The sequence below is a fragment of the Stigmatopora nigra genome, chromosome 4 (assembly GCF_051989575.1).
Source record: "Stigmatopora nigra isolate UIUO_SnigA chromosome 4, RoL_Snig_1.1, whole genome shotgun sequence".
Lineage (NCBI taxonomy): Eukaryota > Metazoa > Chordata > Actinopteri > Syngnathiformes > Syngnathidae > Stigmatopora > Stigmatopora nigra.
In genome coordinates, this window is record NC_135511.1 from 5,467,125 (window position 1) to 5,494,636 (window position 27,512).

The window sequence follows — 27,512 nt, forward strand, 5'->3', positions numbered from 1 at the left end:
GAATTTGACAAAGAGGACTTGGACTAAAACTCCAATAACCTATTTTTTTAAGGATTTAAATCAAGCAAAGATGAACTGTTTTCACTCTGATTACAGTACTTAAATTAATTACCTTTTTTAAATTTATAGATTATATTTAGATATCAATCGATTTTTGTCTTCATGTCTGTAATTGTCATATTTAATAAGTACATATCTTGATAATTGTACTTGTATACTATTTTTGTATACGTGCGAAAACATGTAGTATGGTATCTAGCACTAATTGGGCCGATTCTACTTTTTTCAATTATCATAATTATTTCGGCCATGTCTGGTGTATTATAGACGAGATACGTTATTACAGATTTTCTGGGCAATGTGTTGTTCCCTAAATGGTTGGTTGGATGACAGAACTTAGAATAAAGCTTTATCACTAAAGAGATTGGCTCCATGTCGGTAACCCTTGAATTTTGAACTCTGACCTAAAAGTCAGCAAAATGTGACTTTGTTTGGCCTTGTCTCTGCCATGCACGCCCCCTCCAGCACTGCTTGGCTCGCCACTGCTTTGCCTCTGTTCGCAATGGAGTAAGCTGTCACATACACAGTTACTGGCACACACACACACACCTTCAGACAAAAGTTTGAAGGAGGAGGGAAAAGAACCAAGATTTGACGAGCGTGTGTTCGTGTGTGTGCTTAGCCTCCTCTTTTACTACTTCTGTTAGTCAGGGTGGGTGGTGGATCAAATCAAACCTCTTTAGCCGGCCTGTTTTCATCTTTTTGAACAGAACCCACCCCAGGCACGTGCATTCACACGCATACAAACCTTTTTGTTCTCCACACCTCGCACTTTTAACTCACGCTGAGCTCTGAGACCACCTGCACACTGCCATTCAGTAGAAAACACACACACACACATTTATGTGTGTGTGTGTGTGTGTATATATATATATATATATATATATATATATATATATATATATATATATATATATATATATATATATATATATATATATATATATATATATATATATATATATATATATATATATATATATATATATATATATATATATATATATATATATATATATATATATATATATATATATATATATATATATATATATATATATATATATATATATATATATATATATATATATATATATATATATATATATATATATATATATATATATATATATATATATATATACATACATACGTATGTATATATATATATATATATGTATATATATACATATATACATACATACATACATTCATACATACACACACACACACACACACTCACACAAACACACATACATACATATATATACATATATAAAATGGCAAATTGCATCCCTATTTCTAACTTCAGTCAGCCACTCACACTTAAGAAAGTTGAAGTGATTGATATGCTTCCTTACACCCATTAATAAGTTCTTTACTGCTTTTAAGGTTCCTACTCTTTAGCCTTAGGTCCAGTTTGCAACCCCTCAACCTTATCTAATCCCTCCCCTCTCCTCCTGCGTCAGATCACACACTAGCAGCCCATGTTTAGGGGGGTGTTTGGTGGCAAAAGGAGGGATGGGAGAATATAAAAAGTGGGATGAAGGCCAGGGGGGCGCTTTTTTTCGCACTATGTCATATAGAAGTTTGGGAGTTCACTTTACTCTGAATTTTAGCAGTAATCCAGTTAACTATTTTCTGTCAGCCAAGCGGAGGAATGGCAGGAACAAAAGCCACATTCATGGGTTTAAGAAGCTTCCAAAGAGTTCACCCAAGGCTGGCTGGGATTAGGCCAACAGGCCCTGGAAAAGTGTGAAGGGGGAAAAGAGCAAAGGGAACAAAAAGACAGAGCTTCAACTTTCTTTAAGCAGCATTTATATGTATAAATGGGAGAATACATTTCTTCCCATTGCTATTTAATACAATTTTAGGTTCACACATCTCTTAAGAGAAATGACTGACTCGCTTGAATCGAGTTCTCAGGCAGTCTGAAGCAGCGTTTATTCTTTTTTCCCTCTCCTATATTTAGCTTCAGCAAAGCTTAAAGAACTGATTTTGATCATCAAGATTTAGAGAACATAGTATTTGACATATTTCTGCTTTTTAAATATACATTTGGAGTACATGCGACAATGTTCGTGGGAAGGTATGGGTTTTGTTGAGTTTTTATCATAGGTCTTTAACTAATTATGTTAAGGTAGCACTCATTGGTTGCCATTGACAGAGTAAGACGTCTGATCTGCTTAAACTGGGAGGTCTGTCAGCGTATGAACATTTGTTCATTTGCTGAACCTCTACTAGTGACAAACTAATTTAAATTCATTGCAGAAGAATAAAAATAGCCACATTGTTGGATCTCTATTACTGCTAATGTCCCTGAAATAGTTAATTAATTCCATTCATTTTCTGAACCACTTTATCCTCACTAGGGTTGCAGGGGCTGCTGGAGCCTATCCCAGCTGACTTCGGGCCAGAGGCGGGGGACACCCTGAATCGGTCGGTGGCCAGCCAATTGCAGGACACGAGGAGATAGACAACCATTCCCTTTCACACTCATACCTAGGAGCAATTATAGTGTCCAATCAGCCTGAAAGAGTTAATTTATGTGGGTATTTCCTTTAAAGACCTGTGGTTGCCTAATATACTTTACCATCTGCTTCGGAAACAGTTTAAACCCATGTCCTGCTCCTTGTATAGCATTTGAACTCTAAATTTGTTACTTCATACGTAACAATTCCCTAATGCAATCACACACAATGTGAACCATGCCACCATACACACAAACAATCAACAACCATCACCCCCCATTTTCACTTTTCGTACCAAACCTCAGACTGTTGTTCTAAAGTAATTATACAGACAGGATTTGTTTGACCTTTAACCCGTGAGCATTCCGGGAGGAAAGGCTCAGCACACCACAGGACAGGTAGGCATTTGATTAACTTCTGCACCTGGCCAGAGGAGAGGTCAACGGCTGTAGCTGGAGGGCAGCCGACCTGCTCACTCTGAGGAACAGATTGGCCACGTGCCATCCATGTAGCTGCTGTGTATTTTTATGTGATTATCGAAATGGAGCTTCAACCTTTATCTCTCTGCATACGTTTTTTTGTGGTGGTAGTTGTGTTGCAAAGTGGGTTTTTTTTATTTCTTTTTGACTGTCCTTAGATTTCGTGTGTCGGCTATTTTAGGTTGTACAAAACTAAAGCCAACTTGCTGCCACTGTTACATTTACTTCAGATTTCTTTGATCTTCATGCTTTTAGAAGCACTTTCTCAGCCTTCCCTACCCGTAATGCACTCTTCCCGCACATTGTCCATCGTCACAGCCATCTTGATTCGATCCATTTCTTAAAAATGGGTCTTTTTGATGACAATCATGATTTTAAGTAAGATGGAGGTTCAGTGGCAGAATAAATGTGAGCCGGGTACGGCTGGCAGTGACAGATTGGCAGCCAATGAGTGAAATAAATTCCCTGTGAAGGTTTATGAGTTAAAGCGTCATTTACAATAGGATTGCACTCGAGCAGTGTTCCTGAACAAGCTCTCGATCTGGACTTGACAATAATGATTTCCCAACCCATTTACAGGTGTCTTGTGACCCTATGGTTATATTAGTACCCTTTAAAATATTTGCCAACAGGAATGTAGAAAATAGGTATACTTTACTCAGCCAGGACAAATTATGCTGCTTGGTAGAAATCAGGCTTAAGTATGTGTGTTTGTACCTGTGTGTGCATGTGTGTGTGTTTGTGTGTTTGCTCAAGGCAGAAACAGTGTAGCTAGTCTCACTTCCCTGCTCCCAATCTTCTAGTTAGGTCAACCATCAAACACATCCATCCTGCCCTCCCTGGCTGCCCCCACCCACTGAGCTCTTTCTGTCTCTATGCACACTCCTGTTGTGGATACATGCTGACCTGAAAAGGAAAAAACCCACACACATTCACTGCACACCTCAGGGTCATCCTGGAACAAACAGCACCATGTCTGCCTGCTCTCTCTCCTTTGCCTGATGTCAATTAATGGCTTGCGGTAATTTCACCTGACAACCCGAGTGGCGGCGTGAGCCTCGCCGAGATGTCACGCTGATGACCTTTCTGGCCCGTAGCCCCTCTTTTCTAATAACGAATCTCACAAACCCACAGCAACTTCCTTTGTACTTTGTTAATGAGTTATTGATTTGAAACAATGTCCTGGCAAATATTGTCAGAGCACAATGACCCCGTCAAGGTCATGTTGTTTTATTGTACAGTCTCTGAACACTAATCTGCACGTGGCCTGATGTGTGCTATAGTTTTTACCCTTTCTTCACCTCCTTACCCTTTTACTTACTCTTCCTCTGCTTATACTGCACATCCGCTGTAGTGCACAGTGCAGAAAAATCATTACATAGGTTTGAAGTCAGAACCAGTTTGCCACATTGTTTTTTTTTCCTTTTGTGATTATGTTCAAAATTCGCAAAAGCCAAGTCAACTGCCCACAGTATCGCCATCATTTTACCATAGGTGCTATTTTGCTTGCACTGCTGTAACTGCTTAAAATATATTTCATAATTTAACATTTACTGCGGGGGTCCCGACGAATGAGTGGATTGCACGTCATCTTCACAGTTCTGGTTTCCTGGGTTCGATCCCAGACCAGTCCTCACTGTGTGGAGTTTGGATATTCTCCCCAGATGTGTCTGGGTTTTCCCCTGCAACAATCTTTGCAAAATTAAATTTAAAGTAGCGTTGGCAAATGACAATAACAAATGTGTTACCTTAAACTACCGACTACCAGTGCAACAAAGTTGAGCATATTTGCTTCCTGAAATCAATGTCTAATGAGATGGCCTTTTTTCCAGTTTGGTTTAAATGGCGAAAGAGGAGGTGGAGGTGAAAGAGTAGCACAGAAGTCTGAAGTGTTTGTCGGTCAGTGTGTGTTGTGTGTTTTTGTTCGACTGATTGTTTCTTTTCTTGGTTAGACACCAGGTTTGTGTTGGCGTTGTGGGCTGTTATTCCACCGGCAGTACCTTTCGTTCTCTCCCATGTCTGGTCTCTGCTTCTCATTACATTGAGTAAACACGGGACATGTACCGCCCTAGATTTGAAGATTCTGTGTGGGACCACATCCGCTTTAAATGTTCCCCGTGTGTGTTGGTTTGGGATGGTTTATTAGACACATCAAGTGACCCTAAAAGATGGACTGCATATGATAAGAGCAACAGTTCCACTGACGGCGATAGGCATCCAATCAATCAATTTGCACTGGGAAGGTTGGAAGTGAATACCAGACCTTCCAGTTCAAATGGATTGGACTGTCAGTGGCATGCAATGACTGAAGTAGTTACTACATTTCCATTGTTTCTTTTCAGGAGAAAACTCAAATGACAAACATCCTCTGGTAATATGTAAGGATATCCAACTGATGTCTCTATATTATATTTTTGTGTTTTAGTTTAAGAGAAATATTTTTTTAAATTACCCCAAAAGATGTAAGAAGTCAAATGACATTAAAGGGCACGAAAAATGTACATGTCCCATTAAATACTGTGTATCACAAAACCCAATATCTCTGTCAGCTGTCCCATTTGAACTGACTTTTACATCTTGTAGTGCAAAACTAATTTCAGAATTTACTGCAGAAGAATAAACAGGAGCCACAGGACTACATGACTATACCATAAATAGCAGCCAATGAATTCTACACTCATGAGAGGGAGCTTTTTCCAATTGTAATGTCTCTGTGCTCACCTTATATGTTTAGTTGTTTATCTGGAGTTAAATGGATCTGACATTATGTTTGTATTTCCCACTAGATTAGCATGAAGGGGGCTACAATGTCAGCACCCACCTCGACTCTGTGTGTGATGCAAGAGCAGGCAATACTTTGGCCTGCCCTCCTGCTATGAGGGCTGCATCTGCCAGTGGGCTTGTGTGTCTGTGGCAGGGCAGGCTAGATACAGAGATGTCTGTCTGAAAGACTGTGACATCAAAGTCTTTTGAAGCCTCGTCGCTTTCCCCTTCGCCATGTCACCCTTCATCAGAGAGGCCGGTTTTATTACTTCCTTCCCTCCCCTAGCTTTCGCTACTTCTTGTTCTTCGCATCCCTCCTTTATAATGGTGCCTGATGCAAGCCAAAATGGTTGCGTGGCATTTTCATGTGTAAGACATCTTCTCATTGAAAGATGGAGCCATTGTCTCTTTATTATTTATTCATAAATAATATAAAACCTTCATCATCGCAACTGGAATGCCTCCATTTCCATTCTTGTCCCATTCCCACTTCCCCGCCTCAAACAGTAACACGTATTTTCTGTCTTCACCCTCGGCGGCGCACAACAAAGTGACTGACGACTACCTGGAATGGTGGTGTAGAGTGAATTATCTAAACAACATTTGCATATTGCAATTATTTCCTGGGGTTAATTAGCTGCAGTGGAGCGCACCGCCCTGCGAGACCTGCCTCCTGTCACCAACTCTCTTACACACACAAGCACACACATAAATAAGTTAAAACAGCGTGTGTGTCCATATGTGCATGCCAGGGCTGTCAGAAGAATGTCCCCATCGCACACTTGTTGCCAACATCCTTCAGCTATTGTTATCCAGGGAGAGTGAGGAAGTTTTGTTTGTCTATGTTTATAGAGTGCATAGTAATCCATAATGTCACCTCAAATGATATCAAATGTGACTCTTCTCTCAACAAGATGGAGAATTCCCATTGTCTAAGTTGTAACCTCCTTGATCAAATCATCCAAAACAGTTGTTGGGTTCAAGTCCATGTCGGTCCACCTGTATGGCGTTTGCAAGTTCTCTCCAGGTCTGCGTGGGTTTGCTCTGGGTACTCCGGTTTCCTCCCACATTCTAAAAACATGCATGTTAGACTGATTGGACACTCTAAATTGGGCAAAAACTAAGTATGAGTTTGAGCGGGAATGGTTGTCCGTCTCCTTTGTCTGCTGCGATCGTCAGGCCGCCCGTTTCAGGGTGCCCCCCCTCTCTGGCCTTGAGTCTGCGGGGATAGGCTCCAGTGACCCTAATGAGGAAAAAGCGGTTCAGAAATTAAAAAAATAGATTTCATGGTCAGTTCCTCATTTTACCAATATGGTTCTATTATCTAAGGTTGCTCTGTTTAGTAGTAGGAATTTCATTTTACAATATTTATTCGTCCATTCATTTCTGAACCGCTTACCCTCACAAAGGTTGTGGGGGGGTGCTGGAGTCTCACTCAGCTAACTACAAGTACCAGGCAGCTGAATTGGTGGCCAGCCAATCGCAGTTGTATGGAGGACAACCATTCAGGCTCCCCCTCATGCCAAGGGGCAATTAAGAGTGATCAATCATCCTAGTCTGCTTGTTTTTGTGGTCTGGGAGAAAAACCAAAGTACCCAGAGGAAACCCACTCAACCCCAGGGAGAACATGCAAACTCCAAACGTTGAGTACCGACCTGCAATCGAACCCTTGAACCCATATCTTTGAGGCTAATGCACAAACAATTCGGTTCCCGGGCTGCCACTTTTTAAAAATTAAAGATAGTCTTGCTGAAATATGCGAGAATTACATTCTCAGGATGCCTCCAGTGCGGCTCTGTCAAACATTAGATCCAGTGAAATGCTGTGATTTAATGTTACAGGTGTTTGCATCTGTGCCCTGTGCAGGAATGTGTTATTTTTTTATTGCCAGGCGTACAGTTTGATAGGTAATCAAAGTCTTGAATCAATGTCACAAGTTCATTAATGGATGCCCTTTTCAGTCCTCTCCTTTCTCTATTGTCTGTGCAATCATCTACACGTCTTGAAATCTCATTTTAATTAAATAGACTGACTGTTTGCAATATATGTGGAACCAAGGTAGAATGAATGCACTCCGATATATATATATATTTTTTTTTCTTTCTTTATAAGTACAGATTGTTTACATGTATTTTCTGCCTTAGATTTTTCTTTTGACCTTTGCAAGTATTTTCCCTTGTGGTCGCCACTGGCGTATAGATAGGGAATTGATTGAGCAACCAGTTACAAATTAAGATTTAAACGTTACCTCTCCATGCTTATTGAGTTTTACATTTAGGGCATTTGCAATATGCAAGACTTATTGATTGACTAAAGAGTGCCTCTTTATAGACATCTCCTTGGGCTACCAACACTTTCCATTTCTCTTTTGTTACCTTTCACTGTCTTGTAAAAATGTTTTCTTTCAAAGTTTGTAAAGCAACTACAATGTTTTTCTTGTCTTTTGTCTGTCTTGTCTGGACAGCCCAAAACTAAGAAAGTCAGTTTGTGTCTCTATTTTCATTTCTTTCAGGAAAATGGTTCATCTGAGGAACATGTGCTGTACGTGTGGGATCATTTTGTGGCCAAAGCTGCAGCCAAGCATGTTTTCGTCGTGGCCCACAGCTATGGAGGGCTGTCCTTTGTTGAGCTGGTCAGTGGCTGTTTTTTTCTCTTTTGATGGTTTGTTGCTTAACATGAAGACATATTGTTGTGCTTGTGGCTCAGATTATCTTCACTCAGAGACCCACCAGTGCATGCATGATAATGTTTCAATGATATTGACGACAATCTATATTCAATCTATTTGAACTCTGAGCGGATGGCAGTAAATAATCCTTGCCATACCTTCTAGTCAAAATTGATTGGACGTCTATCACCATGAAGGTCAGCAAAAGGCTCAAACTGGTAAAAAAAACTATCCCTGGAATTTTTTTTATTAAATAGGATTGGGTTTATGTTTACAATTCACCTGTGGGATGTTACAAACAGGTGATTTTCTTTTTATTAATCCTCAACTTTTCTAGTCGTTTATTGGTCTTTTTAGACCCCTTGGTGTGGGTCTCAAGCTCTCACTCGCTTGATGTTGTTATATACTTATTATTATTATTCCTCCCCAATGAGTCATCGCCATATCATGGTGGTGTGTATCACATAACCAGATTAAACAAGTCAGGGACCAGACAAAGGTTGACTCATACGACCTCGTTTGACAAGTCCCAACTACGACCTTCGCTTTCCGTCAACCGGGTGCAACTCTTTTAGGCCCCACTCTGGAGCCTGGCTTGGATAGAGGGCATGATGGCGAGTGCTTGGAGACCTGTCCTGCATCCATGGAGGCTGGCCGGGCACGCCCAAAAGAGACAATGGGGGTTCCCCTCCTCACAGGCTCACCACCTGTCGGAGGAGGTCAGGTATATAGGCAGTTAGGTGGCAGCTCAAGCGGTTAGATTGCCCAATGCAAAGCTGGTTCTTGGGTTGTGGACTGTCCCTCTGCGGTCGGGAGGGAGCACGAGCTAGTGCGAGAGGTTGTGAACTTCCGATTAGATGTAGTTTGACTCAACTCTAAGCACAGCTCCCTCGGGTACCACTCCACCCAAGAGGGGTTGGACACTCGACCACTCTGGAGTTGGCCACGGTGAGAGGCAACAAGCAGGTTACATGCCTATATGTTGTGATTCACCTCTCTTTTGGGGACTTTCTTTTCTGTCTGAGGCCTTCAATACGCGTGGGCAATGATGGTATAACCTGGAGGGGTGTGATTGAGAGGAATGGGCGCCCTGATCAGAACCCAGGCGGTCTTATATTGTTTGACCTCTGCGTTCATTGCAGATTGTGAATAATGAACACCATTTTCAGCCATAAGGGTGTCCATTTGTGCACTTGGCTGCATGACACACTAGGCTACCGTTCTAAGAATGGCTTTGTATTCACGTCATCAAACTTGTGGCTGCATGTCTTGGACTTTAAGGTAAAAAAAAGGGGGTGAACATATCAATCACTACCTGCTGGCGAGATGGCTTTAATAGGGGGATGTCTCTATGTATGGGATAATTTTCTCTCAGAATACAAAAAAAAAACTTTAAATTACGAAACGCAAACTGTCAAAATTCACAACATTTCCCGAAATGCAAATACACTAGTTGTTATTTTCAAACTTTTGGACTAAATTCTGTTTATTTTATGACATTCTTTTCTTTGTAATGAAGGATTCTTTGCTTAGGTCATAATCTTTCACATAATTGACATTTTCCTTTTCCCAGCTCAGCAAGGGCGACTTTTGCCCCAGAGCTTTCAGGAATATTTTTAAAAATCCTTTTTCTTACCAACTCATTTGTCTTACTGTTTAGTCATTTTAATTTGCCTTCTATAATTCATGTAGTGTTTCGACCGTGACAGCATCAAAATCTGAGGTTTTACGAGTCACTTTTCTTCCTTTTTGTATCTCTTCTTTCCTTGTGTGTTTCCCCCACTCAGATTCTCTTATTTAAGGTCCTTGCTGGACTCTTTTAAGTCATGTCCTTGTCAAGCTAGAACGCTTTTAAATCATGCACATGCAGTACGGCGCGTGTGTATAAATACATTGAGTGCAGCTCATGCAGTATAGGGATGATAACATCAAGACAAAGAGCTGAACAAAGAGCTTTGTTCACATTAAGTGACAGTGTTCGTAAACGCCACCACCAGGTTTCCCTTGAGGCCTTACCGGCTTGTCTATTAGTTTCCATTCCTTTACGCCTTCCAACTAATTGGGAATACACACACACACAGCTCTTACAAGTTTAGACATTTTAGCCGAATGTACTCAAATGCACAAATACACTAAATTTAAAGCACTACATTTCGACATCAGAATGTGCTACCAACACACGTCCACACATATTCACTGCACTTATAAGCATACACTGGCACACATACACCATCTACTTAATTGAGGAGAAATTGGTCCAGCGGGATGGGGTTGGAAGTGTCTGTGTGTGTGCGTGCGTGCACTGAGCCTTGCGGGATGAACCGTTCGACACATGAGAAGACCCAGAGAAAACAAGCTGTCTGCGGGTTAATTACTGCTCCCCTTTGCAGTTAATAAATACATTTCTGATCAAGCCCATCAAAAGGGCCCGCTGTTATTTTCTCCTGCTCGCTCCCCATGCTCGGGAGCATGTTAACCCCTGTGTGGCGCGCTCAAGTGTTTCATTGCAATTTGGTTTCGTTTTAAAAACACTGCGTACGGACTAATTATAGATACATCAAAGAGGAGCTAACTGCCTTTGAATGCGAGAGCAGAAAGAAAAGCTACAGGGCAAAAGGCTGCTTGCTCTCTCTGCCTCACCCCCACCCTTTTTTCGCCCTTTTACCCTTGCACACATTCCATCTATCCATTTCAGTTAACTGTTTTAGAGCATTTTCTTTCCATTTTGATTTGGTAGTGGAGCTCTTAATGAAGATTACTCACCAGAAAACTGAAGAGAATGTTATTGCAAAAAACTGACTCCCATAGCTTTTCCCCCGTACTTTAAGAGCATACCTGTCTGTACATCTATTTGGGTTGCACAATAAATTAGACATTGGACATTCTTTCTTGCATTGGCGGTCATATACATCCTCCTCATTTTGACTGGGAGTATTCATCATGCGGTTAATGGCAGTGAAATTAACATTTGTTAGTAATTCCTCTTGTTGGGGAACACAATTGAAAAATGGAATTGTATCATTTTCTCTGTAACAACACAATATATACAACAATGGGAAAATGCCAAACTCCTAACTTTAATTTACCATTATCCATATCTAACTAAATGTAGTAGCGTAATTGAATGAATGCTTTTGCAGCTCTAAACTTACTACATAGGTATATATTGAACAGTCCCTCCAAAAAGTCCATTGTTTATCATTCGCAAGCGATTTAGTAAGTCCTTGGTTACGAATCAAGACGAGATAATGAAGATTTCAGTGGATATAAAAGTGACAGTGATTAAAAGACTGCCCCAAATTATTCAAATATTGTTGCTACGTTCTCTTACACAAGTTATAGCTGTCACTCCAAACAACGAGAAATATTGCAGCCATAAGCAGAGGAAAATGGAGGATTCTGCTATATGTACATTCTCTTTCCATCCATCCTCCGTGAGTTTGGACGTGGATGTGTTGGCCGTTTTGGTCATGTTCCGTAAGAGTTGTCTATCCCAGTTTCACCTATATAGTCTCAAAGAAAATTAAAGCGCAGTCCTGTTGGAAAGGATGTGGCAGCATTATATAAGATCTTATATAAGAATGCATCTGTCTCTTGGCGCAACTGTGTGGGTGCCAACCAGCCAGCCGCTGTAACAGTTCCTCAATAAGTATAGAAATGAACAGATTCATACTGTATGCGATGAACAGTTTGGCCAAATGTTTGTACGTGGCAATCAGTTTTGTATTTATTTAATCTCATTTACATGTTTTCAAGTGTCCGTTTTCCACCCTAAACTATGAAGGAGCGGAAGGGGCAGCCTGATCAAAATAGAGAGTCTAAATTGGCAAAGTTAGTTATACTTAACACCACATTTTTTTTCCTTGCATCCCCACGTGATTTCTTTTTGTTTCTATTTCTTTTGTCCCCTCTCGCCCGGTTGGGGTGACCCTCGGGGCAGCAGTCGGGCCAACACTGCACTTTGCGCTGGACTCTCGCTTCATGACCAACATGGCAACTGCCGGTTGGGAAAACTCTCCCGCTTCCATTCGCCTTCCTGTCTTTTGTTGGATGGCACCAAGTATTTTGTATTACTTTATTGATTAGGATTTTTTGGTATTTAAGATGACCTTCAATAATCTTAATTTCCTAATGTAATTAATGAAGTATATCCACCTGTTTATCTAATCAGGGCATCAAAATGAATTAGGTCTTGAAAGACACTTTCACGAATGGAAATGCAAATTAAGTTCTTGTAGTCTCATAACAGTCCAGATTGATGAATTGATAATGGGATTTTCCAGGAAAGTCTCAATAAGGATATTTCTCTTAAAAGGCTTCTTTTTAGTTTTTCTTTGGTATAGAAGATTCCCATTTCCACAAAGCTTCCTGTTTGCGCTTACCTACGCTAAGCACATCCTGTACTAAGCCCGCTGCTCAATGCACAAACATGAAACTGATGGATCTTTTTTTTTTTTTGACATTACAAAGATCCCAGTCAGACTGCACCCGGGTTTATGCCACAAAATCTCTTCTTTTAAATGTGCCAAACTGGGCGCAGGGGGGGGGAATTGACTGTGTTATTGTTCAATTTCTCTTGGATGCAAATCCAGAGTATTGCAAGCTGCCACTAATTATACTTCTAATTTCAGTGTTGACAGATTTTTGACATTTCGACACACATTCACCCACACGTTCACCTTGTAGGTAGTTTATCAACATTTTAACTTATATGATGGCATTTACCACAATAGGTGTCTAATCAATTGTGATTGGAAGGGCTGACAGTGAATTCTACTTGTGACAAACTAAAAATTCAATAAATCTATTAAATACAAAAAGACACTAAGGAAAACTCTTTTCAAATAGCTTATATGCCCATTTTACCACTCTTTACGTTACTATCATGACTACTGCTAATGGTGGAGCTAAAGAGATGCCAAAAAAGATGTTTTGTTTAGTTTTTTTCCTCAAGGTTTTCCACAGCTGGCAGGCTTGCAAGTGGTGAAGCATTTTGCCGTTTTCTCTGAAAATGTCTGTGTGTTTGTGTGTGTGTGTGTGTGTGTGTGTGTGTGCGCATTGTTCCACGAGTGGCTACACAGATAGTCTATGGAGTTACGTGTGTATTGTGCATTTACACGCATGTGCGCATCTGTGTGTCAGTTGTAGCCCGCAGAAGCCTGCATCACCCTAAACAGAACAGCTTGGTGGTTAGCAGCTATCAGAGCCGCGTTAGGGGAGGAAAAGAAGAGGAGAGGGTGCGAGGCGATGATAAATGACTGAGGCACACTAGCAGAAATTAGTGGAGCCATATGCAAAGCTGTGGCGTTTTGTTTGATGTGAAACAAAAGGACCACCCCGACAAAAGTGCCTGTCGGCCCTCACAGCGGGACGGCAGCCCTAAGGACAGACACCACCATCAGCAGTACTGAGAAAGTGTTTGTGTGTGTGTCGCCATGCATGGCGCTTCTTTCCACCCGGCTCTATATAATATAATGTATATTATCCCCTCTGTTTTGTGAGTCGTTCATAATGACATACACGCCGAGCCCATTGTACGTCGGCAAAAGACACGGTTTCCTCCCTCGCTGCACTACAGTGTATTTGCTCTATTAACCGAGTGAAATATAGACGTCTAATTTCCTGGCGAATGAATAGGCATCTTTGAGAGCAGCTCTCCTCTTAACATGAGGATGTAAATTGAACTGTTTAAATGTCACGGCTAGCAAGCTGATTTGATTTGAATTGATTTGCTTGTTTCTGGAGAAAAGAGCTCCCTTGCCAAACCTTAGTGGTGCTGGATGCTACAGATAGACCAAGGTCTTTTTTTTTTGGCTCAACAACACATTGTAGGGCTTGTGAATTCTTCTATCTGCTGTGATTATGTACAAATGGCCTTCATTTGCCATCCATTTCAAAGCTGTAGTGCTGCATTGTGACTTGAGGCAGATGACGCAGACCAAATTACAGCGGGTTCGCCGCCTGAAAAGGATACTCCCACAATAGGCTTTGTGAAGTATTCCCTTCAATGCAACACCATTATGCTCACCTTTGTTGGTGTTTCTCGCTATGTTTTGGGAGCATTTCTAGATTACATTTGTAGTAGGAATGGGGGGTTGGACTCATCTCCAGCTTTTCAATATCGCTGGGAATTGCTTGTTTTGTGGTTTGTGTTGGATTCATTTTTAATTGAGCCCATTTCATTATATCTTTTTGTATCCATGTGTGCTTACAAGAAAATCAACGCTCATAAAAAAAGTATCAAAATAATACTCCTTTTGCTGACATTTATCGTTTATTTCATCCCGTTTATTCTTGATTCTCCATTGTAGCTAGACTATCCATGCTTTCTAATTTTGGCTATATCGATGGAGTTACAAAATAAAATTTTCCCCAAAATTTTCAAATCCGTCATATATTTACTCAAATACACACAGTCCTAAACATTTTTCAAAGTGGATGTACTTCCTATTTTTCTGAATAATGTGGCCGGAAGCAGACCAGCTGAGGTGCTTTGTTAACAATTGAATAATACATTTTGTCTCAACATTAAAATGTACTTTATGGGCATTTCCCTACAAAGTCAAGGGTACCAAAATCTGGTTTAGTGACCATGGTGTTACTGTGCCTTCTTTATTGGCCAAAAATCGCCTTTGACCTGAACCCTATAGAAAATCAATGGGATACACCAGACCCAACAATACATAAATATTGATCTGAAGGCAGCCATCAAGGCAATCTTGGCCTCTACCTCCATTACACCTAGTTTCATGTGCTGCTTGTCATTCGCACACTCAATTTTTTTTACATTTTTGTGAGCATTGGAGCTAAAATTAGTTTTTTTATCATTTGTATTATATGATTGTCAGATTTACCAAGATGCTGAATTACAGATATTTTATTTTCTACAGGCTATAGTCATCAAAAGTACAAAAATATTTATTTAAATAATGCTCTTTAATGAAGTTTTCACAATATTCACATTTTTAAGTTGGACTTTGAATTCAAAGTTATCCACTTTACGGGTTATAAACAGTTGATAGTATAAGCAAATTCAATTGGAACTACAAAGTGTAATAAATTGGCTGAAGTAAAAATATTGCACTTATTGCAAAACAATCAGACACAAATTAAAATTTTCATTCAATTCGGTGTATCTGTGACGGCTCGCATGACTTTATTTATATAGACCTTACTCATTCTTTTTCATTTAGTTTTCTTTGTTTGGTCTTATGAAGGTCAGCCAGTGAGACATTCCACAAGCATGGTCAATGTAAATTTCAATGCAGCTGAATAATTAAATTCACATTGTGAAACATATTCACTGCCCTTCACGACGACTGATGTCTAATCCATTGTGAGCCAAAAATGTTAAATTTTCATTTCAACTGGGAGGACTGCCTGTGAATGTGAATGTTTAGTGTCACTGACAGTAGTAGAGGCCCCATCCATTTTAACTTGCCTGGCAGTTATCCTTCGATGCCAGTCTCCTTATGTCAAAATGGTATGGACATCTAGCCAAAATGAATCGGATGTCCATTATTTAATAGTTTATTATTTCATCATCAGAGAAAGGGCTTGTTTGTAATGTCTAAGGATCTTGTTTGACTGGTCAAGCCCTCTTCTCTGTCGGTTTGTCAAAAGACACTGATGTTGCCATGGCGATGTAATAGAAACTCATCTCCGACAAGTATTATTGAGGGTACCATTCATAAGTCGCTCTTTTGTCGCCCGCCTTATTTTCCTGTGTCAGAAATGAAATTTCAATTTGTTCTCAAGGCTCCAAGGATTGTTCTTGACCATCAGAATCCACACATCATTACTAATTCTTTTCAACATGTTTTTTTAGCCACTTTGTAATGTAAGAAGCCCACCTCGTTAATATGAACTTCAGCGAAATCTTAAGGGATTCATCATTACATATTTACTGGCTGAGGCTGATCTCGCTGTAAGGTCCTACCCTCGTCCCATTGATCTAGTGCGCATGTTCACTCCCGAGGTTACGGGACGTGCTTCCATTTGCATAAGGCCCTGGGCAAGGTTCTTTCCACCATTGATTGGCCTGTCCATGAGCGCCTCGTGCCTTCTCACATTGATCACTTTGTTTTTTCCCGGAGACAGTGTTACCCAGAGTTCAGATGCAGCTGTGGTTCAGCTGACCTGTCGGAAGATGGAGAGACGTCACCACAGAGTGGTGTCATGAAAGATTGAAACATGAAAGAACGTATTTCCTGCATTTTCTTTTATCATCCACATTTGTTTCATAGCATTTTAAAATCGTAGAAGACGTATGGACCATATACTGGTGTACTTAATTTAAATTTCATTCATTATCTCATGTGTGGTTTAACAAGCAAATGAGCTTCCCTTTTACACTTATCCTCAGTGGCAAACGTAGGCCTCAAATCCCCATAATGCACCCCGTCTCTTTGTTCCACCGCACAAGAGCAGTATGCCGCTTTGTCTGTAACTCTCCAGATTCCCCTCACCCGTAGCCTCCGAAACAAGGTAGTGCTTTCTTTTCTTTCCTCTTCTTCTGACCTTCCCTAATCTGCCAATCCTATCTGTTTGAGTCGCCTAAGTTTTTTCTGTGGAATCAGTTTGCATTTTTAACTTTTTCAAATGAGAAAAAGTCATCTTTTTTTCTGCTACCCTAATTTTTCGTGAATGCTTTTCTCCGTATAAGTTTTTACCCTATATAGGGCCAGAGGCTTTTTTTGTATTTTATGAAAACAAAAGATTGTTGATGAGTTTGATAAACAACAACTTCGTGACAACCTCATCTCTCGATACATTGACATCGCATCGGGTAATTTAGGCCTGAATATTATTATATAGTAGACATGTGGACACTCGTTCGCAAATATATGATTTTATATATTTTTAATTACTAATTATTATTGGATTCTTGTATCATTTTTATGAATACATTTAATTATAAATTATTACAATGAGATTTAACAGCAAAAGCATGTTTCTTTGCTATTGATGGCACTAGATGTGCAATCCATTTCAATTGTCAGAGTAGGAATTGATAATTTGATGCCAATCGCTCCTAATCCAAGCAGATTGGACATCTGGCACTGTTTATGGCAAGCAATGAGTTGCATGAGTGCCATAATTTTAACTGTCTAAAAAGTGGTTAGATATTTGGAAAATCTTACATTTTTAACAAATGACATCCATGACATGACATTTTGGTTTTCATCTCCGGTCATTGTGACTAACTTTTTGTTTCACATCAAATTATTTCAGTACATTCAATCTTTTTCCTCTCTTTGTTTTGATAAAATCTTTGGGGGATTTTTACTTTCTGAGCAACACCCCATTGAATTCAATTTTGAAACGAAATGGCGTATTGTCCTTTAAAAAAATGTCGATATTGTCAATTTTTTTCCCCCTCTATTCTATCATTTGCATATGTGTTCATTTTTTCTCTCATGGTGTCTTTCATTTCTCCTCATTGTGGCATTTCGAGGCGTTCACCTGCTGCGTCTGGGTGAGTCAGATGGTTATGACCCAGGTCACCTTCACCAGCAAGGGAATATGGCGGTTTGACGGGAGCTTTGAATGTGCCACAGATGACATGTTGACAGCTCCAATGAATCGCTTGTCACTTGTCATTTTTCCTCCCCCTCCGTGCTAATTCCTCCATAAGAACACATACGATACACATGCAGAATCTTTTGAGCAAGTGCATTTGCAAATTGCCGCGTGGGCATGGCTTGAATTCATCACATTCAATCTAGTTCGCTTTTCGGGCCATCTTGATTGTGAATGGTTTCACTCTGACTTGAATGTAGCCAGAAGAATACGTCTCAGGAACTGAAAAGAGGGACCAGCTTTTCTTGGAAAGCTGCGATGAACAGCTCAGCAGATTCTGGTGCAAATGTCAGTGAACTCAGTGACTTCGAGGTTGAAGTTTAGCTGGCGAACTCTGGCCTTAATGTCAATGCGCGACCTCCTTTTTGCATGCTGATCATGGCATTGTTTGTACATAGATTTCAGTTCCATTCTGTTTTTTTTTTTATTCTGTGATCGACAGCAAAGGAAAAAAAATTAGCCCTCAATCACTTTTCTGTGCTTTGAATTCACCGTTTTGCCTCTGAGCTGCTCTATGTGCTGCCTTATATCTTCTATTACTTATAGCAAGCCTATGTTTAAATCCTTTATGACACTTTTTTTCCAGAGGCGTGTTTTAGTTATGTACTTGCGGTAAAACATATTTAATTTTTTAAGCCCAGAAACCTGACTGTGAAAGGAGATGAACTGTTTTATGTGCCATTTTAGGGCTTTATGTGGTGTGAAATACGATGAGGGTTGTAAAAGAGCCAAAAGGAAGGTAGAGAGAGGACGGAGGGACTGACATGGTGTGTTGAAAAGCTTGCTATGAAGCTACGAGTCAGAGAATCACTGGAGGGAACACCTTGTTTCACGGTGCTACATGCCTGTCCCCAAAAATATAGTTATCATGCATATATCCATTTGTAAGGCAAATGACAGCCTGATTAGTTTTGCTCTTAGTTTTTGTTACATTTTCTGTTGCAAGGGGGAATTTTTTGTTGCTGATTTCTTTTTAATACCTTAGTTTTTAGTGCATTCACCATTTTTTAATATTGCCATTTTTGTGGTATTTGATATAGACATATGTTCACCCAGTGTCAGTTTACATTTTCAGTCTTTTGCATTATTATTTTAAATTGTTGTCAATGTTAGCTAATTGAAGTTAAGTAATTTAACACATTTTGGAGCACCCTGGCAGCATAGTATCGCCATTGTCTGTCTGTTTTTGCACTTGTCTAAACCATAGCATAATACGTATCATTTTACTACAAATAGGTCATTCGTGACTGTTTTCAAGTGTCTGCTGTTAACCACTGTTAAAATATAGTTCTGCAATATTTATTCAATGCTCAAAAAAATTAATCTTAAATTGCAAAAGACAAAAGTACAGTCAAATTATAAAAGAGAAAGTGTTTGCATAAATGCAATTAACCAATTTTTGCCTGTTATTATTATTATTATTATTTTATAATATTTAAAAAATATAACAGCCGAAGACCAAATCACTTTCATCTCGGTGACAATATTAACATTTGGTATAGAACTAGAGCTGACATGACCCAAAAGATATATGTAGACACCAGGACTCAATTACTTTATGCCTATTTAATTTTGTTTGTTTGTTTTGGTTTTTTTTTGCTTTTCACTTTTTTCAGTTTTGAATATCAGGTGACAACAATGACATTTAAATTAGGAGGATTGCTTTGATGCCTGTGTTTAAATTCCATTGATGGTGTTAGACATCCAATCCAGTTTGACAGTAAGAGACTGGCAGCAAGTGTTCACTGCCCGCCTCTCCCAGTCAAAATGGATTAGACATCTAGCGCCGTCAATGGCAGCCAGTGTGTTTGTGTGGTTACCTCTTGTTGACGCTAGTTTATTTGGTCTAGTTTCTGTCAGACACTAGGGGGCACTGCCAGTCCTTTGCTACCAATTGCCTCTGTGGGCTTCAAAACAAGCCTGTTTATAGAAATGTGTGCCTTGTGTGCGCTGGAAAAACAGTCCCTCGGTCTGTAATGGATGACACGGAGCTGCTTTCAGACAGGCAGGCAGCACGTCTCCAGTGGTCGCCGGGGCCCGCACTCTCCTCTGTGCCTCTTTGCCCCCCACCCACCCCCCGTTCAAAAACCGCCATTTCGTCTAGCTAAATCCAGGTCTGTGGGCTAATGAAAAGGGCTCGAGAGGAGCGACAAGTCATCTTCTAGACACTTGTGCTCACCTCTAACCCTTAGAGACCCATTCAGTATGACAGCCCAACACCGCACTTGTCGCTTTGCCTACGTTGGCCCTCCGTCCCATGGGTCACGTGGCAATGTCTGGCTGCCTGGTCGACACCGAACACTCCTCACCAAGCTGCCGTTACACAAAAGTAGGGAAAGCAAGTGAACTTAAACAGCGCTATTGTTTAGACAAAAAAAGGTTTAAGTTCAGTGGTGAAAAAGCAATGATTTCACGGAGAACAGTCTTGATTCTTCTGAGTGTAATTCTTCATCCCGCGTCTTGAAAGTTTCTTTTCCTTAGGCAAAAACAAACAAAAAAACTAAATTAAAATGATCAGTTATAGACCACATTTATGCAATAATGATGAAAGAATTCTCCAATCAAATTACACAATTAAACAATGTGAAACACTGGTTAGCAATGAATAAACGTCAATATTGTCTTTGCCCGATTTATTTAAATTACTTATAAAGTGCAAACATTTCTTTAAAAATGGGTTAGAGGGAGAAATGATTTTTAAAGAAAGATTTTAACAAAGTGGAAACCTTGCACTAGATTTGGACACTGTAAACATAGGCCTAAATTATGCATCAGAAAAAAAAATAATTTAAAGTGTGCAGAGGTTTACATTTAACAAAACATGTATAACAAAGTATAAGTTATCCACTTTTATCAACTTTCCTACTGGAAGAAATCTAAACATTCAATCAGGCAAGTAGATGCAGTTTATATCTTTAAATTATCTGCACCTCACTCTGTATTCTGTGTAAAAAAAAAAAAATTGGAAGTCTTTGAAGGCTTCTGTGAATTCCGCAATCGCAGAATTGTGTACTATTCAGTCTTGACTTTCAACTTGGAAGTAGTGCAAGTGTTTTGTTTCAGATGTGGATTATGTCTTAACTTTTTGCACACTTTCCTTATGGCCACCCCACTATGTGATTTTGATTTTATTATTATTCTCGGTAAGCAGACAGATGATGAGGGATGTTTTGATTGAGCTAATTGGCAGCTCCCACCCTGGCAGTGTGTGGATGGGGCTGGTCCACTTGAAGTACCGCTATTGTTTTGAGGTGTCAAACCCAAACAGAACAAAGACGACAGGAGAAATGTCCTATGCGTGCTCATCAGTGCATTGCAAGGGAAGCGTTCACACTAACAGACGCCCACAAATTATATATACATAAATATATGTAAGTATAGTATATTTGAATGCACATTCGTCAAGATGCACACATCAAATGTTATTACCTGGAATCGTCATGGCACACACACGCAAAGTCTTACATAAACAACTATAAAATGACAAGATAATTACCGAATCCAAAGTACCTTCAGCGTAAATGCCTTTCTGTGAGATAAACTAATAAATATACTGTTTTCCTTTTGAATGTTCACCAGCGAAGGCTCTAATTAGCATACTCCAAGTAAAACCTGACAGAGTAGTTAAAAAGGTAATTTTACTACAAGTTGAAGTTTGGGTGAGGAAAGGGGTCAATGCGTTTCCCTCCAACAACCCCCTCCTCCCCTGATGCAACACTCTCACACTTTAATGGTTTATTCACGGTTTTCCAGGACTTTTTGCATGATTGACTGACAAGGTCTTTTTCTGAAATAGCATCTTCAGTAATGAGAAATAATTGACTCCCTAATCAAAAAGGGGGTTGATGGAATCCACAAACCTAGCTGTAATCTTCTGTGGCATTTCCAGGAGAAATGACAGTCCTTATAGCTTCAGGCGCTATACCACTTTGATTTAATTGCTTTTTTTAATAAGATTAATAATATACTTTATCGTGAATTGTGTATGGCAGTACATACTGTGCTTGACAGTATTACTTACCCTTGCTCCAGTTCTTAGAAATCAACAGTTGCTGTTATTTTATTTGATATATTTTTTATTTGCTACTTTGGATCAAAATCTTCCTAGAGACTGTACCGTAATAAAAGTAATGAAAACCAAATGCAAACATACAGTAATTTTAGTACGCTTTTGAAAAGCTTTATTTCATTTTATTCATTCTGTACAAAGCACTTTAACACTAATTTAATTTCAATTTACAGTATTCTCATCAAATTTACTTTGCTAAAGCCAGAAGTATATTTGGTTTCAATAATACCAGTTTGGAATGTGTCAAACTAAAACGTCAAATAATATCTATGTATGGTTATACCTTTTGGAGGGCAAGTGACACTTCTGTGTACTTTAAAACAATTTAAGTTCGGAAAAATGTTATCCCCACATATGTGGAGGCTATACTATTTTTCCATTGTTCAATAATTATTGTGTTTATAAGATGTTTTTTTTGATAAATAAAATTAGAACTTAATAAAATGCTAAAAAAACAACAACAAATCAGTCGAATTAAATTGAATGAGACCAGAAATACACTCTGGCTTTAGACTCAAATAACAAAAGAGTTAGTATTCTTTTCTGTCATTGTACTTAACTAATTTTCTGCCATAAACAACAATTACCTTTCAAATGATTTAAACATTCCTTTATTCACTGCCAGCCCCCCAGTTCAAATGGATTGGGCATGTAGGGCTGTCAATTGCGGTCAATACGTTCCACAAAAAGGATTAATACCAATTATATTCAGTTTTTTTTTTTTAATGAAATTGTGTTTGAACAAATAGTCTGTACATTGTTTTTTTTTATACATCTATATTTTTACAAACTGCTTAAATATAATATGTTAATCATATACCACTCTTTAAATTAGTTTGTAAAATGAGAACTGCCTTGAATCTTGCAAAGTGCTTGCTCGATATTGCAAATTAACTTGTGTTGTTACCTGCGAGTTAGTCCAATTTCTAAAATGTCTTAACCTCCTTTTCATCTAGAAAAGAGTATTTTAATCATGGCTTGTGGCAATGAAAAGTTAATGGAAGATGGCCACATATCTTCATTAATTTCTCCTGTATTTTTGGCACTCGTAAGTCTTTCCCTTGAGTACTTGTGGATTAAACAACCTGTTTCTTTAATAATGACCATCACACCCCTCGGGTAAAATAGTCAAGCAAATAAGACATTTAAGAGCATAAGAGAATAACTTTTTCCTCACTTATTTTGTATTACTTTTAACCGTGACATTCATTCATTCTGCACGTTTGGCATGAGGTTGCTACTCATTCAGGGATGGCTGAAGTAGCTCTAAAAGTTAATCTTCCTCTTGCAGCGTTGATGACCCCTCCACAGACAATGCACAAACATGCAGTCCCCCGTCTTCAAACCTACACACGTATACACACTTAAACCTGTTTGTGCATAGCAGCAGGCGCCTCCAGATTTGTTGTTTTCCTATTTAGTTGTCTTCTTCACAGCTAAGGTGAAAATTTATTGCCGCCATTAACTTCATTTTTCCACTTCTTTTTTTTTTTACAAACACTGCTCATGAACTTATCATTTCTCATTGTGTTTGTTTATTTTTGTTTCTTCCTTGTAAAGTTTTCACAAAAACTGCGAGTGAATTTTTGGGTTGAAAATTCCTACTGCATAAAGTCATTTAGAAATGGCAGCCCACCTGCCAACTTTGGTTAGATAACCCAGAAAAAGAGTTTAACCCTTTTTTTGGGATGTGTGTTAATATGTGCAAATGTGATTGCACAAAACACACTGCTGCTTTGACTGAGAGAGAAAACAATCCTTTCTGAAGTGACACGCACATCATCTTTACCATCAGGAAGGCAATCGAGAGCATACATCCGTGCGTGCATACACGTGCATGATGAATATTTTAAGGGTTAATTTGGGTGTAATTTGAATTTTAATCATATATTGTTTTGTCCTACTTGCCAAATATTGCCGTGGAGAGTGATACAGATGGAGCAAACATTTGTTTGTCAAGAGAGTTAAGCAAAATACTGCTGAAGGGAAAATGAACATGCCACTGATGAACTGAATTAACCAATGTTATTTCCTGAAAGCCCGCCTATTTGAAATGGATTGGATTAATAGAGGTCAACTAAATTAAATTCCAGCAGAAGGATGATTAGGCATCCATCAACGCCATGGCATTTAAAGAGTTAAGAACAGGCTTATTTGCTTAAAAAAAGGATTTAAAGTAAGGCTAGGTACATGTTTATATACATACAACCTACATATATTAATTTTGGAGTAAGAATGTAGGAAATATGGTTTCTTTCATAGTGTGTGCTGTATGGATCCAGATTTGACATATTTTCCCAACAAATTCATATTTCTATTTGCAACAGTAGTACACGCGTATTTAGTGTACAATACATTGCTTTATTTATAGTTTGATTTGTCAGTAAATATTCAACCAATTGAGTTATGATTTTGAATACAACTTTTAAATCCCCTCCCATCTTCCATAATTCTAGGAATTAGAGATTTTATGGAGGCATAACCAAACATTGGTGTTGTGAAAACGATGAAATTTAGTGAGAATGTTAACTGTGCTGGTCTCTGCATTGTATGCCGTTGTTTGGGTGATTTTTAATAATGAATGAACCACACAACTCTAGGTCTCTTTTATTTCTATTTAAAAAAAATAGTATTACTTTTTCTTTCCAATTTTATGCCAAGTTGTTTTAAATTTAATTCCAAAAAGCATTAAAAAGGCTAAACTAGCCTTGAGCAGTAGGGAGTCTAAAGGCAATGAACAAGTTTGTTTTCAAATATAAGGCACGTTAGTACATCATTACTGCATGCTGTATTTGTTCTTTTTCTTTAAAGATTAGAATTGTTGTTTGATTTTATTTTTTTATTAGTCCTTTTATTGTATTCATGGGTTTGATGAATGTGTGCCTTGAGCACTTTACTGGAGCAGTATAATATAGTTATGTTGTAACAAAATAGGTTGGAGGCCACACTGTCAATGGGAAAAAAATGAAAGGCTTTAAGTCCACCATGCAGTACAAAAAATACATTTTACAGAATTCACCGAAAAATAAAAAAAAAGACTATAAAATCTTATTATGTATTACAAGAAAATAACCTCTTTTATTTTCAGTATTAAAATATTTGTCTCCATGCTTTTTTTTAAATCAAATCTGTTCTAGTGTGTGTCCTTTTATCGCTCCCTCTCACCGGTCTAAGGTCATGTTCTTCCACTAACTTGTACAGCTTTATTACTCAGCAACATCTGTGCTTGCTTTTGTTGGTCCGTAGTCAGCTGTCTCCACCTTGCTAGAGTTCACAGAGGCCTCACTTCTCCTCTGTGTCATATCACACCAAGTTACCACATAGCCGTCCCAGCTCGACAAACCCCTTGTTAAAGCCGCTCCATTTTTTTCCTCCCTCCTCTTACCCCTGCGTGCCATTCTCTCCCTGGCTGGGTCTTTCCAAATCTCCAGTAGGGAGTTACCCATCCGAAACTATGTTAAAACAGGGTTATCCCCGACGTGCACTTAAAGGCTGTCCTTTAACCTGCTCTGAAATACTTACGGCTATTATTATAGCTTATAGATCATTAAGAAACTTTAATTATACCGAATTTTCATGGTGGAAATGTGCAAGCTGACACTTGGGATGGGGAATTTAATGGGCCGGCAAGTCCCAGAACAGTGAGGGAAAATATTGAGGTTAGGTTGCTATTTTACAGCATTGCCGTAGGGTTGGGAGACAAAGAAGAGGAGAAGGTGAAGGAGGGAGGAAGCTCGATGAGGCCGATTCGATCGGATCCAAAGCACTAAAGCGACTTCCCCTTTTTAGGGTTTTAGACCAAAGCTGTTAATACGGCCTGTTGATTGGGGAACGTTTAGACTTTTTTTCCTGTGCATCACACTAATATTCTTTAGTCAGATTGATTCTAATTAACAAAGCATGCTAATTAGTCGCAAATCGCATTTGGTCAGGAATGCTGTCTAATTAAAAATGGCCATTTGTAGAATTTTTTGTCAACCTTCACAATGTGTGGGGTGCATAAACTTTTGATATTTGGTGTGTACTTATATTTATTAAAACATTATTTAATTTGGTTTTGGGTAACGATTATAAAAACGTTTTTGCATTTTCACGAATGTTTTTTAAGATACAATACAATTCTTTATGCATTGTAGCATACCAAAACCTATATATACTATTTAACTTATGGTTGAGCTCTCATTCATTCATTGGCTGCCATTAACAGTGGTATACATCAAAATCATTTTAAATGGATTGCACATTTAGTGTCGTCAGTGGCACTTAACGTATTCACAACTAGCCAGCCTTTTGAATAGATTAGAATTCTAGTGTTCTCATTTGCAGGTCAAATACTTTAATTCTATGTAATTATAAAATCAACTTTAATTTGATCGGGGGGGTTTTAGTAGTTCCTTAACTTAATTGGAAATATTAACATGTAATATATATATATATATATATATATATATATATATATATATATATATATATATATATATATATATATATATATATATATATATATATATATATATATATATATATATATATATATATATATATATATATATATATATATATATATATATATATATATATATATATATATATATATATATATATATATATATATATATATATATATATATATATATATATATATATATATATATATATATATATATATATATGTGTGTGTGTGTGTGTGTGTGTGTGTGTATACGTATATATATATGTTTATATATATATGTTTATATATACACATTTGAAAAATATAATGTCCACATACTACGTGTATGTCAGATCTTTATGAGGTTGTTGTTTTTTATATTTTTTAAGAACCTCAAAAAGCCTGATCAGAAACAGCATAAGAATTAAAAGAGCCACGTTACTGGACGTCTATCAGCATCATCATCGTGGCACTAAAACAGTTCCCAACCCAACAATACAACATTTAATTACCCTCCATTTTATATCCTTATTTTTGGATTCAGCTTGTGCAGTGGTTCTCGTCAGGCGACGATATGGTCAGCAAGTGAAAAAACACAGAGGCAAAGATGTTGATTATGGAGATTCCAACACACCTACGTGGAATAAATACAGGGGGTGAGCATTGTGTGCACCATTATACCTGACCCGGTGCTTGAGTTCATAAAAACCTTCACTCAAATTAATCATCAAGAAACTAAATCCATTTTCTTGAGTGTATAGCAATTGTTCTCCACTGGGCTGTTATTGTTTATGAGCACTCATTACCCCTAGCCGCATTTTTGTCTCTTCTTTTTTTCATTCTCTCTTCTCTTTTTTTAAAATCCACCTTCCCCTCCTTCCTCCTCTTGTTTTTCATTCGGGCACAAGCAAGGCGCAGCGCCCGCACTCGCTAGGTTTCCTGGCACGCCGCTTCTCATCCTCTACCTTTTGTTTCCACCACTGGACAG

General features: G+C 38.5%; 1 protein-coding gene across 1 annotated transcript in view; it reads left to right on the top strand.

The window, feature by feature from the left end:
- The window catches only part of LOC144195846 (cotranscriptional regulator ARB2A homolog), a 124,548-nt gene that overhangs the window by 49,949 nt on the left and 47,087 nt on the right, over positions 1 to 27,512 (top strand). Inside the window, exon 8 of the mRNA XM_077715700.1 lies at positions 8,286 to 8,405. Coding sequence (XP_077571826.1) covers positions 8,286 to 8,405 — 120 coding nt within the window. The remainder of the gene's footprint in view (positions 1 to 8,285; positions 8,406 to 27,512) is intronic.